This window comes from Sciurus carolinensis, chromosome 1 (genome assembly GCF_902686445.1).
Source record: "Sciurus carolinensis chromosome 1, mSciCar1.2, whole genome shotgun sequence".
NCBI classification, from domain to species: domain Eukaryota; kingdom Metazoa; phylum Chordata; class Mammalia; order Rodentia; family Sciuridae; genus Sciurus; species Sciurus carolinensis.
In genome coordinates this window covers 138,084,907-138,102,797 of record NC_062213.1, presented here as the reverse complement: position 1 = coordinate 138,102,797, position 17,891 = coordinate 138,084,907, and the positions used below count along the sequence as shown (strand labels likewise).

The window sequence follows — 17,891 nt, the reverse complement described above, 5'->3', positions numbered from 1 at the left end:
AATAAGAGCTTGTCTTGTCTTTTGTCTAAGCCAATGTTGTATATTTGATGTGATTCGAATCCCTTCTACTTTGCAAAATTTGGAGAGGAAGTGCTAATTAGTAAATAATAAATTGTATAGCAGGTTAGAAATGATAATTACCACGGGAAAAAAGAAAGATAAGATCAGGGTAAAGGAATATCAGGAATGTCAGGAGTTAGTGTGGTTTGGGTAAGTCTCATTGGACTTGAAGGAGAAACATACAAATGGCCAATGAAATATGGGGGAAAAAAATCTTAAAGTTCAATAGTAAAAGAAATAAAAGCTAAGAAGAAAATCTTTATTGATAAAATCAGCGAAAGTAACAACTGTATAAAAATTTCAAAAAGGTTCTTTCATGTTGTGCTAGTGGAGTGTAAATTAATTACACTCTTTTTGAGGGTCATTTGGCAACAAAAAAATAAAAGCCTTAATAATATGTATATCTCGTGAATCAAGAATTCCAACTTTAGGAAATTATCTTAAGCAAATAAATAGCAACTATACATACATAATTGCTTGAAAATCTTTATTAACTAGGAAAGATTAAACAATTATCAAACATTCATGCAAGACTACCAAGCAACAAAATGATGCAATCTATATGTATTGACCTGAAAGATACCCGCTAAAGGTGTGTGTGTGTGTGTGTGTGTGAAGAGCAAATGTTATTTGGTGACAGCATGCAAAAAACCTTCTATTTCCCGCAGGAGAGGAGTGTCCCTGCCTACCAGGAGACTCCCCTCCTCATGTCCATGAACGTGGAACCCTGACATCAGGCAGTTTCTGAGGAACCAGCTAATGTCCACATGGTCCTACCCATTGGGCCTTGTTTCACTGTTGGTTATTTTAAGTTTTACGTTAGGTAAATGTCATGCTTCCCAGTTGGACTTTAATTTTAAACACAAGCTGCCATTTGTCGGGGTCTTAAGCCCCCCTGCTCTTCTTGACCAGCGACAATGGAAGGGGACACTCCCCAACAAGGTCAGACCAGGATAGGTAGGGTCGACTGCCCGCTCCCAGCCCTCCTGGCGGAGGACAATCAGACACGTCTGGGAGACCCGTCACAGCAGGAACTCATTTATTGAGGAAATCACACAGCTTTTATGTAGGGTGGGGGCTAGGCAGGAACCAATCAGCTTAAAGGTCAGCAAGGCAGGAGGGTTTACGCAGGCGAGAGTCCCATAGGACTATATGGCAAGCAGGAGCTGATCACGTTCATGGAACTGTTGTTAACCAATCCCTGACGGTGGTCCAGTTTATCATCATGAACTATTGAAACTGCCTTTGAGCCTTGATTTTGCTCACTGGCCAGGGAGTAAGGAGTCAGCCTGAGTTAAAGTGTCATTAGTCCCAACAGCCATTGGTTTGCCTTGATTATTCCACCAGTTTCGATCACTATGCCATAAGTTTGTCTCCCTTAAACTTTTTTTTTTTTTTTTTAAATTGGCCAGACATGTGGTGGAGTTATTCACAGAGAAGTCAGAGGGCATGTCAGCAACAGTTATAAGTTTGCTATTAGACATAGATTTGAGGAATCCTGGTGACCCAGACAAAGACCCTGGGCTAGCTACATAAGGGGTCTGTTCTCACTCTGCCCGGTGAGCCTCAGATCCATGCCAGGCCATCTAAACTTTTGTTGTACTGACCAATGGGGCATGCCCTAGCACTAAATTAGCCCTTCCCTAAATCCAATCCAAGAGAATGAAGCATGTGGTTTAACATAAAATTATGAGGGTAAAGGTTTTATCAACAAAAAACTGAAAGCCTTAAATCAACCATTCCCTGAAGAACATCCAGATTAACAAGCAGGAGACATGGTTTGGCTCATATTTTTTGAGCTCTCTCCCCTCTATTTCAAAAAGGACTTGAAGTAACAAGCGATATGGCTATTAAAATATCCAAATGGCTTAGGAGGCTGAGGCAGGAGGTTCAAGTTCAAAGCCAGCCTCAGCAATGCAGTAAGGCCCTAAGCAACTTAGCAAGACTGTCTCTAAATTTTTAAAAAAAAAAAAAATTGTGCAATATTTTAGAGTTGGCATATAAAGTAGGGTTGATGGGTATAATGGACAGACTGCAGAATAGCTCATTCCCACTCCCGTTAGTCCTTGTCCTTTGAATGTGGGAGTGACCTGTGACTTGCTTTTGACCAATAGAACATGGCAAAGGGCCTGGAATGTATGCATTTTCATACACGATGATGTGTAATTATACACATGTGATTGCATAGATAAGAGTATCACGTGTGTCTTGTTGGAGTTCTTGTTCCTGGCTTTGGAGAAGCAAGCTGCTGTGTTGTGGGCATGGCCACATGGCAAGGAATTATGGGTGATCTCTAGGACCTGCAGGTGTTTCCCTATCCCTTTACCACCCCATAGCTATCAAGAAACTAGAGCCCTCTATCCTGCAACTCCAAGGAACTGAATTCTGCAAACCTGTGTGAACATGTGAGCAGGTTCTTCCCGATCAAACCTGACGCCTCGGCGGCAGCCTTCTAAAGCTCCTCCCTTGTCTTAATGATTTTATATTGATTGGTGTGAAATGATTATATTTTAAAGATATATTAGATTAAATCATATTAAAACTAATTTCATCTGTTTGATTTTAGCCTTTATAATGTGGTTCATAGAAAATTGACACTTAAACATGTCAGTGCTGTACGTATTAGAGCAGGTGATCTAGAAGTCAGGTCTGGGCTGGATCACAGTCAGAGTCCCAGGGGCATGGTGACCCAGCATCGTCCCTGGCAAGTTCTCCATCCTGCTAGAAGAGCCTTATCTGAAGCAAAGAAGCAGTAGTTCAATACAAATCAACAGCAGCTTCCTTCCCCCTAACATCCCTACATAATTTCTCAGCCTTATATGTTCTACTATGATTTAAATGGAGACCATAGTCCTGAACTTCTTGTTTGCTCCTGACTTTAATAACATTCTGATAAAATATACATATCAGATGACATTTTTGATAGGAATATACACATACACATGTGTGAATGTACATGTGTATATATGTACTGTTTCTATAAATCATAGAGCTTGTAGGATTTTTAATATCTACAGATAAGTAAAATCTATTTTATAGTTTTTTTCATTTTAGCTTCAGATATTTTTCTAAATTCTTTATTTACAAAAAGGCACAGAGGAACCTAGATTTGGAAACCAAATTCATATTGCATTTCATGCAGAAAGACTTTCTAGACCAGCATAACTGCAAGGTATTCCACTCAAACTACCATGAGTGGTTAACCTTCTAGCAGGTTACACACAACCACTATCACCTTCCTCTTAGGGCCCAAATGTCAGGACCGGCTGTGGACTGGCTGCTGGCAGAGACTTGGTCTAGATATGACTGCTGCCCTGCACTACCAATTGTGAGCTATGCCCGTCAGAAGTATGGTTTGTAAATAGGTGGGTGCTGCTGGCAGTCTATTCCTGGGCTTGCCGGAGGGAGCCCCAGGATTTCCCACAGGCCCACACTCACCCAAGTACTGCCACACACTTCTTGTGACACCATCAAATATAGTGGTGCAGACTCAGCCTTAGTAGTTTGCCTCATGTCAGGTCTTGGTTGTTCCTCCCAAGAAAATTCACCCCCTAAGATTACCTGATTAAAATAATGTTAGTGGTTCTGTTGATTTCCTTTAATACACTTTTAATTTTTGTAGATGAACACAATATCTTTATTTATTTTTATCTGGTGCTGAGGATCAAACCCAGTGCCTCACACGTGCTAGGCAAGCTCTCTGCCACGGAGCCACAACCCCAGCCGTCCTGTCAATTTCTTGATATTAATTGCATTAGAAGGAATGAATAAAATTCCACATCTATTAAGTGAACAGAAATGAATTCTTTTCAAAGTCTGGTTTCATGTATATATGACAGTAAGAGACTTGCCTTCTAATAGGGCAATATATTGAATTCTACAAAGGTATCTGTACTCTGAAATGAAGTTTCAATAGTATTTCCTTTCCAATGGCTTGGAAATCAATTGTGGTTTAGAAAGGTTTGCTGTTAAAAAATTGTGTGCTGCCATACAGCCCATTATAGGCCTCACCATAAGCTTGGAAAGAAGTTTACAAAAATATAAAACATGGTCCTATTTTTCTCAGGGAAGGTGTTTAAATCAACAAAATAAACCCATATAGCAATTTTAAGGGGAAGAACTTCTCACACACACCTCCAAACACCAGGACTCATCAGTCAAACGTCAACATCAACATCAATCTCCTGAGCATCCTTCCTCCTCCAAAACTGTCTCCCTGCCATTTTCCACACAACTGCCAGGAGGAGTGACTACAGGTGGCTCTTATCATTTCTTTCCTCTGCATTATATCCTTCATTGCTTCCAGGTTATGTCTTCAGGATAATGCCCAAGCCTCCCTTCAGGGTTCAGATTCCAGACTTTGCCAGCCTCACCGCTAGTCCTCTTGCTTTGCTCTTCATGTGCCCCACATGACTGTTCTTCTGGTTCACTCCCATTCCGGCTTTAAGATGCAGCTTGGGCACCCTAGTACCCCTCACACTCTGAGCTGTGAGGAAGGAGTTTCCCACCCTCGCAGTCTGTCCTAGCAATAGGGGGATGTCCTCTCAGGGCAAAACCGGTTGTCTGGGTGTCTTTTTACATTGAGCTCTTGAGGGCTCAGCATACAGTAGGTGCTCGGTTAAGTATTGGTTAAATTCACTTAGGAAATGCAGTGGGATTTCCTAAAGTTATGAATGTCCACAACATTGCCATTTTTTTTCGATATCAGCTTATTTAACATCTTTGTATCATTTGGACTTCTTGAAATTCTCCCCTTCTAAAGGATGACTTCAGATGGCTTTGGTACTCAACTCTGGCTTTTCACTCCACAGAAACTTTGCTTTCACTTCTGCCTTTCAGACACCAGTGACATCCAAGTCTCTCGCTCCTACTTCATCTACCGTCACTCCTCTATGACCGCATGTATATCCATAATTTCAATAGCCACTGGTATGTTGACTTAGATCTTAACATACAGCTTGGACCTCTCTTTTGAGCTCAAAAACCCTTATATTCAATTGCCTACTTCACACATGAACTTAGATAACTCAGTGTCCTTAAGTGTCCAGAACAAGCATTGTCCCTGCATCAGGGGTCTCCAAGATCTCCATTAGACCTGATGATTCACTGGGACTCTCAGGGCTCAGAAAAGCTGCTGTGCTCCTGGCTGTGATTTATTATGCCAAAAGGAAACAATCAGAAAAGGGAAGGGACATATAGGCAAAGTCTCAATGAAACCAAGCACAAACTTCCAGCTGTCCTCTCCCAGTGGAGTCACAATAATGTGACAATACATTCAAAGTGTTGTCACAGTTCACCCAGAGCCTGGTGTCTGGAGTTGAAGCCAGGGGTGAGTTGAGTAGGTATGCAGAGCCCAGCCATGCAACTGACATCAGCTATTCAGACTCTAGCCCGACAATGGGCATTCACCATTTATCACACTGTTAGAATACACTTTTGGTCATGTTGGTATAGCCTGGACCGTCTGAGACATACAAAAACACTGAGCAGGCAGAAGATGCCAAGTCTCTGAGGTTATTCCCAGAAGCCAGCAGGGCCAGTCCTACAGACGTGTCTTGAGAGTGATGTGCAGCAACCCAGGTCTGTTAACTTCTGCAGTATCCCCCAAGCTGTTTTCCTTTTAACCCCATCGTCTACCATTGCCCAAGTCATGAGCCAGCCTACATTGTGCCACTTACCCCCAGCACCCAATCTGATTCTACCAGTAAATCGCTCCCCTCCTTTATATCACTTTTCACTTGGGTTACTGCACCTGTAAAGATAGAGGGGGCCCGCACCTGTGTAAACACAGGGCTCTGTGTAAACACAAGGCTCTTCCCAAACTGCCCTCAACCCCTCGTAAAAGTGGCAAAGAATTTTCGCCTCGTATCTTATCTGTGAAGGCCAGGGGGCTGACCCAAGAGTAAACCTTGCTAACGACAACCCTCCTCTCGGAGGTCAGGGTGACCCAGAACTTAAGAGACCGTGCTAACCAATTAGAAAGAACACTGTATAACTGCTTGCCTTTCATTATATAAACCCTGCTAAACGAGGGCTCGGGGCCTCTTAGCGTCACCGGTTTCCGAGTGTGCGGAGCACCAGGTTCGGAGCTTGCTAATAAATGACTCTTTGTTGCTTGCATTGCTTGTGGTCTGTGGTGGTCTTTGTGGGGTCTCGAGCCTCTGGGTACAACACACCCCGTCTTTTCTCCAGTTTGCTTTCCTTCCCACGACTTTCCATGTAATTGACTTACATGAGAAAGATTTAAACTTTTGCATTAAGCTACATGATTTTAGTGTCTACTTGTGCATGGCCTATTCTAATATTCTGTGCAAAGAATCAAGTGAGAAAGGGTTGGAAACATATCATAAAACAAGATTCCTACTCTCTTGAGAAAGAAGAGTTTTGGGACATGCTTACTGTGTTAAGCATTATACTTGAAACAAATATTTCTGAATTTTAAATATATGAAGGTTAAGATGGCATTATAGTACTTTCTAAGTCCTCCCAAATCTATTTACTATTTGTACAGAAATACTCTTTAAAACAAACATAAGTCATATGAAAGTTTTTATATCAAATAATTAAATCAATTCCACTGTAGTTTACATCCAGCTTAGGGGAGAAAAAAAATCCAAAACACTATTTAGAAAAAGGACTAGAATAATTTATTTCATTTTCCTTATCTGCATGGTCCAAATCCTTGCAAATGCTCTATTAGATGATAATAGGAAGAATAACCTGTGCTGCTTTGCATATGAACCATTTGTGAAAAACAATTAAATAGTACTTCCTGTGGGAAATAACACCAAGACAAAACTATTACAAAATGGATGTGTGGTCCTGGAACAGAACCATCAGTTACATTAAGACTAAAAGTGCAGACAGTATTTACCATTGTTTATTATAATTGCCATTTATATGGCCAATCTATCACTCAACTCAGTGATTCTCCACAGCGGGGAGTGTGTGCTGGTCTTTTTATTCCCAAGAACTGGAAAAAGCGATAAACCCTGACATATAGCAGGTACTTAATAAATGCTTATCAAACACTGAAAAACAGTAAAGACAAACATAGGGAAAAGTATTTTTACTAGAGTTCAATGATCCATACTTAAAATCCAATCTAGAAATAAGAACATGATTTACATTAGGAAATATGTTTCAAAGATTTTACAACAGGGCAATCACAGAAGGCCTTGTTCATTCATGGCGCTCCAGGTATACATACTGCAAAATCTTCTTTTGGGGTCCCAGGGCTTTCAAATGCAACCCCAGGGGAGGTCAAGACTGGATTTCAGGGCACTCTGTTTTCAACATGCACCATGGAATGTGTTTTCCCATAGAAACCATGTTATTGCAAGCCTATGAATAAATCCTGGCTAGCTAAGATTAAGAAATACAGCATTCTTTCCAAATAACAAAGAATTTCAATTATACCATGAGACAAACAATTTGCTTCAGACTGTCCTGTATCAATTAATATATTGCTCTGTAAGAAAAATACCTATTAAATTTAATCATGATTTTCTGGTATCACTGATTCTTTTATTAAGTTTCTCATCACTGTAAACTGCATGTGCAAACATTGAGAAAGAAATTTTTATCTCACACTTTCTTTGCCACTTTTATGCTTTGAAAATTCCAAATGGACGTCATATAGAAAAACAAATGAGGCATAAAATATTTCAGTTTTATGTAATAGTAGAGAAGAAAGCAAGATTATCAGGAGGGCTGATAATCCTGAAGTACCTCATGGTACTCTCCATTTGATTAAAATGATGGCTTGGACGTAAGACTAACAGCAGTATTAGTACATTGGAAATACCTAGAAGACAAATCTTGGGAATTTTATGTGTGGATTCAGGGGTTTACCAACATTCTGGAAAGCTTAGGTGATTGGGGATCATTTTAGAATTGAAAAGCACGTGCCAGGCCTGGTGGCACACACCTGTAAATCCCAGTGACTTGAAAGCCTAAACCAGGAAGACTGCAATTTCACAAGACCCTGTCTCAAAAAAGACAACCCCCCCATCAAAAAAAAAAAAAAAAACCTATAGCAAAACAAAAGTGGTAAAACATACAACTTCTAGCAGATCTATGCAAATACCAAAAACACAATAAATTTGGTTTTCATTTTACTGTTTCTTTCATACCTTACATTTAAAAATAGATCTCAAGGAAATTTTCTTTCCATTATGAAAATTCAACACATTTTAAAATGGAAACAAAATTCAGATGCTGCTTTCTAGAAATCCATCCTCATGCAATACAGTATTCCTTAAAGAGATTAATATAAAAATCAGATTATTTACCTCTGGCAAAGTACAACATGAAAACCCCTGGGGAAAACTTTCCACAAATGTATCATTGATTATTTCTAAAATTTCTGATTGCCTTTCTTCGACCACATTATTGCTAAAGAGCAAAAGAATGATTGCATCCCAGCTAGGATCCTTCCTCTGGAATATCTCTGGCATTCTGTAACATCTGTAATATTTTAAAGACTAAATAAGTGTCCATGCATCAAGCGGAAGGTAGTGAGTGACTAATATTCAAGAGCCAGCTCCCTGGAACTATAAATATGATTAGTGTTAGTATATTCATTAATGTCTCAAGATTCTATCAGCCCTGAAAAAAATGGCTGCTGCTACACAACTCCAAAGAGTCACATATAGTGAATGGATGACATATAAACCTTTTTTTGGTAGTCTGGGAAATTTAAATGGAACAGTCACAAACAGGGTGAGCATATTTAAGTGGCTGAACTGCTAGAAAAGGGGAAGGTAGATGGGACTAAACTACCACACCTAGCAAGGACTGGACCTGTGTAGGCTTCTATATACAGCAAAAAGCAGAGAGAATTAGGCACTTAAAGTTTTTTGATGAAAATCTATAGGGGAAGAGCTTGGGCCTACAAGTATTATTATTACTATCAATAATAATATACTGTTCATGAAGAACATGCAATCAGACACATTACAGAGACAAAAGAGCCTAAGATTGTTCTGAAAATGAAATGACACAAGACTGACCAGAGTATCATATCTGGATTATAAAATTCAATACTTCTATACTGCCATATTAATTTATCATTAGTGGTAAATATTTCATTGAAAAATTATTAAAAAATTATTGTCAATGATATAAAGTTCTAGCTGATACAGATTATTACCTTACTGGTACCCATCTAGTAAGGAAAATATCACCATCCATCTCAAATATCTTTTATCATCCAAATATCTTAAATCATTGCTCTTAAATTGTTATTCAAAGGTACTTTTGTTGACTTGCCCCATGACTCTATAATCTTTTAAAAATTATAACATCCTATGTATATAAAATAAAAATCTAATGCTGTAAAAAAATCTCAAAACTGTAATGTTAGTAATGTTGATTATCTAAAGAACTCAGCTTCATGGAACAGATTTTTGAATATTTATTGCCCATATGGATTAAAAAAAAAACCTTAAATGCAATGTGGCAACAGTCCTAACACATCTGTAAACAGAATACAACTGAAAATTTTACTATACTCATGGTTGTGTAGAAGTTTTTAAATCTTAAAGCCTCTTAACATAATCATGTATATCTATGTACAAAACATACATAAATTTCATTTTATTTAAAACATATGAAAGAGGTAATTTCAAAATCACACTAAACATAATAAATATAGAACTTGCTTTGTTAAAAATCTACAGTATACATTCAAGTAAAGATTAAACTTCCAATGCCAACTATGTTTGGGACAAAAATTAAACATTTACAATAATCAGTTTCCTAAAAGTGCTATTTTTAATACCTATAAAGAGGAAACTTATTCTAGTGCTTTTGTTTCCATCCAAACATCTATACATTCCTTTATTCACAGAACCAGATGTTTCTGTTACTAAAAATACATATCCAAAGCTTTTATATCCTTTTAAATAGATTTAGCATTTCAGCTCTTTGGGGAAAGACAGGGAAGTCCAAACAAACAACTCAGACCATCCTGAATTATTAGAGATGACTGACTTTATGACATACCCTGTTTCAACTTAGATGTGAAATCTGATGAATGTTAATGAAAAAAATCCCATCCACACATCTAAGGTAAGTCATCTTTTTCTACATGAGAATTTGTATAGGTCAAGGAGCATCCACTGTAGCAACCTTCCTGTGACCCCGGTCTTGACGCCACACTCCACTTGTGATTTGTACATTCTCTTCCAACCTGATTTGGTGTAATTTCTTCAGGGGTTATATTCAGTACATTGATTGAACTGCTGGAAAAAGAAAGGTAAGTCTTAATAATTATCCCCTCCCTCTTTTATATTTTATATGCTTCAGATATCACTCAATGTCTAAATTCTGCCTGCTCCCATGTCCTGTGTTAAGTCAATTTTGAGGACATATTGATCAAGAACATTAAAGAGAAGGGCCTCAAAATGGGTTCTCACTTTTACCTATTCATCTCCTTACTATCTATTTTATATATCCTTCTAATTTACTCTGAAGCATGCTGCCCAAGTGAAGCTTAAAGTAGATAGAAAACATGGGTTTTGAAAGGTAATGTTCCATACGTCTCCATTTTTCTGCCACTATTTTCTAATCTCCTTTTGGTTTCTTTCTTTGCTTGTGTGCTTGTTCACGCACGCTTTCATCAATCCATTCAGATATTTATGAGGGCCTACAAAAGTGGTTAAGAGACCAGACTCCAAAGCCAGATGGTTTGAGTTCAACCAGCATTCAAAACAAAGAAATCTGGTGAAAGGATTACTTTAAAATCCATGAAGCTGAGTCAATGAATAATACATTCTTATTATCTGAATATCTAATTTTTTCATAAAACTTTTCAAATGCACATTTCTTTTGTGACTTTTGTTTACTAACTTGACCTTACAACATGACAATCCTAAAAAACATTGTTATTCTTAATTCTAAAAACTGAAATCAATAACCTAAAAATTTTATTTACACTTATCAGCACTTGAAAAAAAAAAAAAAGAAACTTGCTTATAATTAATTCAGCCCTCAAAATCCTTGAGAGCTGTCTCAGATAAGATCAATGATCAATTTAGTTCTATAAGTAATATAGCACATGAATCACCCTGCATGGAATTCAAAGCACAGCCTTTGTGTGAAGTTCCACTCTACAGTAAAAAGAGCAAGGAAGAAGCTGTTATAGAAATTAGCTATAAATACTCCTAATTATTTTGCTGTAATCTTATTATAAAACAAGATTCAAGGTTCTTCTGGAAGAAGACATACAAATTTATAATATAATATGAAATTCAAGAATGATGTCAGGATGCACAGCTTTAATTTACTTTTTCTGTTCACCTCATTCTCACAAGGTAGAATAGTTAAACAGAGTTAAGCTTCAAAATTTTGTTTCTTTGCCATTGTTGTTGTTTAGGGTAGCCCTCAGAATACAAAAACAGAAATCTTTTTAATAATACATTTTTATTTAAATATATTTTTGCTGCCACTGTATGTTTATAATGTACCAAATACTGTTTGTTTTTTAAAAATACCTTTATTATTTTATTTATTTATTTATTTTTATGTGGTGCTGAGGCTCGAACCCTGTGCCTCACAAGTGCTAGGCAAGCGCTCTGCCACTGAGCTACAACCCCAGCCCGTGTTTAAGTGCTTTATATACATTAAAACCTAACTCACAACATCCTATCATAGATACTAAATGTTGAACTTTTTAAACACAAAACAATGCCTTCAAGGAATATTTGTGTCAAATAATTCATAATAAAAAAAATTATGCAAAGGTAAAAACTTAAAAACATAAAAATGAGACAACTTAGATGTAAAATGCATTATTTGTACATGATGAGAATTTGTATCTATATGTAGATAATTCTGATTGATCAAATTTGGGAGTTTCAGTAACATTCCATGTAAGAAAATACTGGATTTACATTATCTTTAGATCTTTAGATTGCAAATTAAACTTTCATTTCCCATATTCGAGGTATCAGTCAATCTACTGGCCTTATCTTCAAAATTCTTATCAAATCTCTACATTTTTATCTTCACATTATGACCTGAGTCCCAGTGATCATTATCTCTCATCTCAACTCCAATAATGTACTCCTAATTGGATCCCCTGGCTTATTTACTGATTCTTATATTGCTTTCTACATAATAAAACTGCATACTTTTTAAAACTTGCCCTGAAACAAACTCTCGTTTAAAATTCTGTTTGTCCAGTGCCCTTAGGACAACATTTGATCTACAAAAACAGACTCGAATATTTTAAAAATTGAAATCTCAAATGTGACTGTAGGGAGCAAGCAGAATGGGATTATATACAAATAATACTAATTATGAATAATAATTGCTGGCCCAAGTGACAGTCACACAGGGACTTGTGTTCTTATTCTCTCTACAATTGTACATATCTGTCCATCCTCATCTCCTGTCTCTTGGTCTTGCTTGCTAACTGCATTCACCACTGCAAATATACCAAGTGTGTCCCACCTCACGGACCCACCCTTTTCTGGAGTGCTCCTACCCAGCTCTTTGTTGCCCTCCCAATGTTTACTTGAGTCCTTATCCACTTAACCTTTTCAAAGTCTACTCTAAATTATAGAGCTGTGTCCTCCTCCTCTTAAAAGTTTCACATTGTTTTAAAATTCAGCTATTTAACCATTTTTGGCCCAAAAGCCAGCTGGCTTCTTCAACATTTAGTTTTGTACTAGTCTCTCACCATTACAGGCCAAAAATACTGCAGCTGACTCCTGCTTTATTAAGGCACCTGCCAAACCATCGGGCCTTTTGCCCATTATGTCTTACTTTAATTAGGAAGAAAGAGATCACCACACTTCCCAACCTATGCTTTTGATCTTTTCCTGTTCCCAGCTCACTAGTAATGCTCTATTTCCTCTGCTTAGTTCAAAACTAATCTTGGAATAGGATCTGAGGTAGAATGTTGATATTATATTTTAGAAAATGATTTATTTAACAACTAGAGACAGAAAAATACCAAAATATAGCAATTAAATAGTAACATATGGGTCTCCTATAGGTGAGGAGTCACCCTTTTTCACACTGTCATCCTGAAGCATGGATCTTTTTATGACTCAAGATGAATAGGCTTTTATCAGTTCTTTGCCCTTCAACACCAATGAAATGGACATGCCAAAAGAAACCTAAAAATATGTACTCCACAAAAACTGTGAAAACAATATTGTTATATTATTTAAAATGTTAACTCCTGCAAATAAAACTGTATTCTACCTGTGAAGTAATAAAGACAGACATTATATGATTTTTGAGCTCAAAGAGCAGGGACCAGATCTACCTTGCTCACTGCTTTATTCCTAGCACGTGGCACAATGCCGATATATTGGACACCCAGTAAGTATCTGTAGAATGAAATTTCTGTCCAAAACCTCTATTATTGCTAATACCACAGGTTTGTCAACTTCTCCTTAGCAGGGCAATTTTTAGAAACATGTAAAAAGATCACCCATAAACAAATACCTATGTTCAGATACACAGGAACGTGTTGGGCAAAAGTCTGAAGTAGAAGGTGAAGCAGGAAGAGATTTAGTCAGTTTAGACATGCAAACTGGAGACCCATTAGACACACTGTGAGGCTTCTTTTGCTGTGTCCTTGAGTGCACTGTAAGATTGTCCCGATCAGAACCTGTTTAAAAAAAAAAAGAAAGAAAGAAAGGAAAAAAGCAGTACATGCGGTGAGGTGTTACAGTGAAGATGGCTACTAGGAATTCTGAGTGAGGCATGAGATAGTACAAATTAACTTGCCAACTGTTGCATATTCTGCAAACAGAAAGATCTCATTATAAAACTGTGACTTCTAGATTGTCATTTTTCAAAAGCTTGACATTATTATATTCACAACAAAAGTTACTTAAGCTATGCATACTAATCTTCCTCTCATCCTCATTTTGACTCAGTAAATAAAATCTTAAAGTTGATTTTTAGGTCAAATTAAGAGAACCTTTTCTGGTGATTTATAAAGTTTTATATTAATAATCTGTATGCTTTATTTGGATGCATATTCACATTAAAGAGTTTATGAAGTACTCACTTCCTGAGAAGGCACTGAAAAGTTTCACATTTTCTGAGTTCTGGTGGTCAAATGTAGTCATATTTAAAAACTGCTGCTTTAGCCAACTGGCTCTTTCTTCTTCAAAAGCCTTTCTCTACCATTGACAGACAAACCAAAGAAATAATGGTTAATACTTCAATATACACACTGTTGCCATTTCACATGACTTCTCTAGCTGTCAGTATTTGATCTCTGGCTTATTTACACATATTCTTTATATCAAATAAATTAACCTAAGAAACTAAGAAAATTATATTTTAAAAAAACCCACTCATTCACCAAATAAACCAATAATCCCTATTTTCATATTGATTTTGAATTCAAATGAACAGTGCAAAAAAATGGAGATTAACAAAACTTTTGAGCATACAGAATACATTATAAACAGAAAAAAATATTTTGTAAATTAATCAGTGGGAAAAAAAGGACTCCTGGCTTCATTAAACATTTCTTTCATCCTCCACTCATCTACCACTAAGCCACAAGAAGGTATATGCAGATTATGTCACACCTCCCCCTTCCGAACAGATGAATACTAAATTCTCTCACTCCTCGAGTCTCTCATCCTTCCCTCCCATGTCTCACTGCCACCACTGTCCCCACTGACCACCAGCAGGTAAGATTCTTATGCAAGGAAAGACCTCAAGGCAAAGTAGCAAGAGTATCTCTTGGAACAGTGTCAGTGAAGGGGGCTCGGAAACATAGGTGCTCCCATTGGACATGCTGGCACAAACTGCTCTTAATCCCCCAGGAGACAGCTACTGATAAAACACTTTCACAGTGGGGGAAATCCATGTCATATCACCTACCTAAAGAAATCAATATAGAGTCCTTCATCCAAAAATATTAATATGGAATCATGTATCACTAGACATTTGAAGAAAACTAATAACATGAGGAAAATGGCTAAGATTATATATATAAAATGACCATGGAAAACAGGTAATCCAAGAAAAGAAAAAAAATTAAAAATTTTAAACATGTATTATCAGATTAATCAGTGATTGTAAAACAATGGTATAAAAAGAAAAGCAAAAACTAAACTTTTTAAAAAGCAAAAATTAGAACATTTAAAAGATACTTTAAAAAAAAAAAAACAAACTATGTGATTACAGTGAATAATAAAGCTGACCCTGAACACCAGTGGTGTTCCACAAGATAAAGGTAAAAGAATATTTGGTATTTAAAACACAATCAACCCACAGAAATATTCAGAAGACCAAACACTGTCTGAACATAGACATGTCTAGAACACAGTGAAGTTAAAGGAAAGAAATTAAAAAATAAATAAAATTTCCCTAGTCACAATCTTCTAGATGAAAAAAACTATTTAGACATATCCTGGTAAATTTTCAGAATAGTAGGAACAGAAAGGTCCAAAAGCTTCCAGAGAAGGAAACAAAAACCAAGGTTATCTACAAAGTAATACAGTTTATAATATAATCTGGCCTTTCTTTAGCAAAACCAAGTATTAGAAGAAATGGAATAATTCTTTCAAAGCTATGAGGAAAAAAAGGTGACAAAACAAGTGTGAATGTATGTCTGGGTACTCCAAGATTCAAAATGTTTATCTCTTATGGACTATTTATGAAAAATTACTTCAGAAGGTAACATAGGAAATTCAAAAGAAACCCCCAACTGATTTAAGAAATACAACAGCTAGATCTGATTCAGAAAATCACAAAGAAAGCTATAGGCAAAGTCAAAGAATTCACTTAATAGTGATACATCTCTTCTGGGTAGCAAAGTTTTAATAATACAGAAAAATTTCTGTGTGTCTAAACATATTAGTTTATAGAATGAATGATATTTATACAATCATGATGCTATCAATGTTGTTTCCTGGTTTTAAATTTTGAAGTCTCAATTTAAGACAAAATACTTATTCCTGCCTGGATTATATACAGGATAAAACATAAATATGTTAACACTTGACAATGGAAAATAATAGTACAAACAAAAATAGCAAAGTAAAGGGGAAAGGTAGGTGAAAGAGGATAACTTCTACAACTTCTTCATCTTTTTTTGCAGTGATTCGATATTGTCTGAAGATGAACAAATGTGAAATGGAAGTGTTAAATATACTATTTACTCACAGTAAAAAAGGAAACCAGAACAACAAAAGTTAACAATATTAGGAAGAAATCAAATATGGATGAGGAAAAGTACAGGTGGAAAATACCATGAAGTCACTACACTCTTTATCTTCAACAACAGAGAAATCAATAGACTAAAATCAAGAAAACAATTATTTAAATACTATATATTTAAGTTAAAATAATACTTTCAGAAGAATTTCCAACACAACATTTAACAGTGGTTACCTGTGAGGAATGAAACTGGGGATAAAGGAGGAGGAGATTTTCTCACTTTGAGGCCAGGAACTGTGGGGCCCACAAGTGAGGTAAGGGGCTGAGACCAGGGTCCTGCTTTATACCAGTGGACCCCAACAGAGAGTCCTGCTGTGCAGTCTTCCAGTGGTACTGGCAATTGTTATACCTGCCTCCCGGAGTCCCACCTCCAAATCTAATCCTCCCACCTTAGTAATTGTCATCATCCTGAGGGTGGAGTTACCAGCAAACTCCAGACACCCCTATCAGATGAGAAGGGAAACAAAGATACTGATCTCCAAGAGAAACAACTGTTCAATTTTCCTTCAAGACTGTTTTCTTTTTTTCTTCCCCTATTTTTTTCTTTTTTTCATTACCTCTCTCACATCCCCAACATTTTTGAAATCAAATACTTTTCATGCATCAGGCTACTAAAGACTGGGAGGTTTGAATAGTGTATTACAGTTTGGTTGTAGATTCTTTATTTTTTTACATTTTTTTTCTTTTTTTTTTTCACTTGCTCTATTTGTTTCCTCAGAGTCTTTCTCGCTTTTCTCCTGCTAATGACCAACTTCTTTTGATTCCTCTTTCATTTATGATCTAACACCTATATATTTGCACTCCCTACCTCATTAACATCACATCCTACACCCCTCCCCCATTCTCTGTCCACCAATAGAAATTATAGACCTTATTGTAAACCTAATGTTTATGTTGTAGATAATAATCAACCGTATCATCTCTGTTTATTGTGACAAAACTGTTAATGCCTTAATAAAGGCTATTTGGTTTAAGGCTGCATATTATTTGCATTGGGTGCTGTTATTATAACTATGAATCTATAGAGTGGAAATTGTAATACCTTGGATCTGCACCACTAGAGGGGAAGACAGACGAACAACATGAAAAAACAAGGGAAGAAAGCGCCCCAAACAAATCACGATGCCATATTAATAAAATCCATTGACAGCATAGTAGAAGAAATGTCAGAGGAATATACATAATTTAAATGATCTGTGAAGTAAAGGATGATATAAGAGAGCAAATGCAGAAATAAAAGATCACTTCAATAAAGAGTTAAAAGAGCAAATGCAGAAAGCAAAAAATTATTTCAACAAAGAGATAGAGATTCTGAAGAAAAAGAAAAAAAAAATTAAAAACTCAATAGAAAACATCACGAACAGTCTGGATCACTTGGAAGAAAACCTCGACAATGAAGACAGAATATTTAATCTTGAAAATAAAGTTGACCGCACAGAGAAAATGGTAAGAAATCATGAACAGAAACTCCAGGAATTATGGGATAACATGAAAAGACCAAATTTAAGAATTATCAGGACAGAAGAAGGCACAGAGATACAAAACAAAGAAATGAACAATCTATTCAATGAAATAACATCAGAAAATTTCCCAAACTTCAATGAAATGGAAAATCAAATACAAGA

At 36.6% G+C, this 17,891-nt stretch overlaps 1 protein-coding gene across 7 annotated transcripts in view; it reads right to left on the bottom strand.

Moving 5' to 3' along the window:
* Positions 1 to 7,114: 7,114 nt before the first annotated feature.
* Ssx2ip (SSX family member 2 interacting protein) overlaps positions 7,115 to 17,891 on the bottom strand; it is a 45,906-nt gene continuing 35,129 nt past the window's right edge. For 5 of the 7 annotated variants that reach the window (XM_047518799.1, XM_047518831.1, XM_047518846.1 and 2 more), the window contains 3 exons: positions 14,096 to 14,210; positions 13,525 to 13,690; positions 7,115 to 10,307 (listed from right to left, as the gene is read on the bottom strand). In XM_047518799.1, the coding sequence (XP_047374755.1) occupies positions 10,130 to 10,307; positions 13,525 to 13,690; positions 14,096 to 14,210 (459 nt within the window). In that variant the 3' untranslated portion in view covers positions 7,115 to 10,129. The remainder of the gene's footprint in view (positions 10,308 to 13,524; positions 13,691 to 14,095; positions 14,211 to 17,891) is intronic. The other 2 variants (XM_047518822.1, XM_047518839.1) reach the window with 1 other exon arrangement.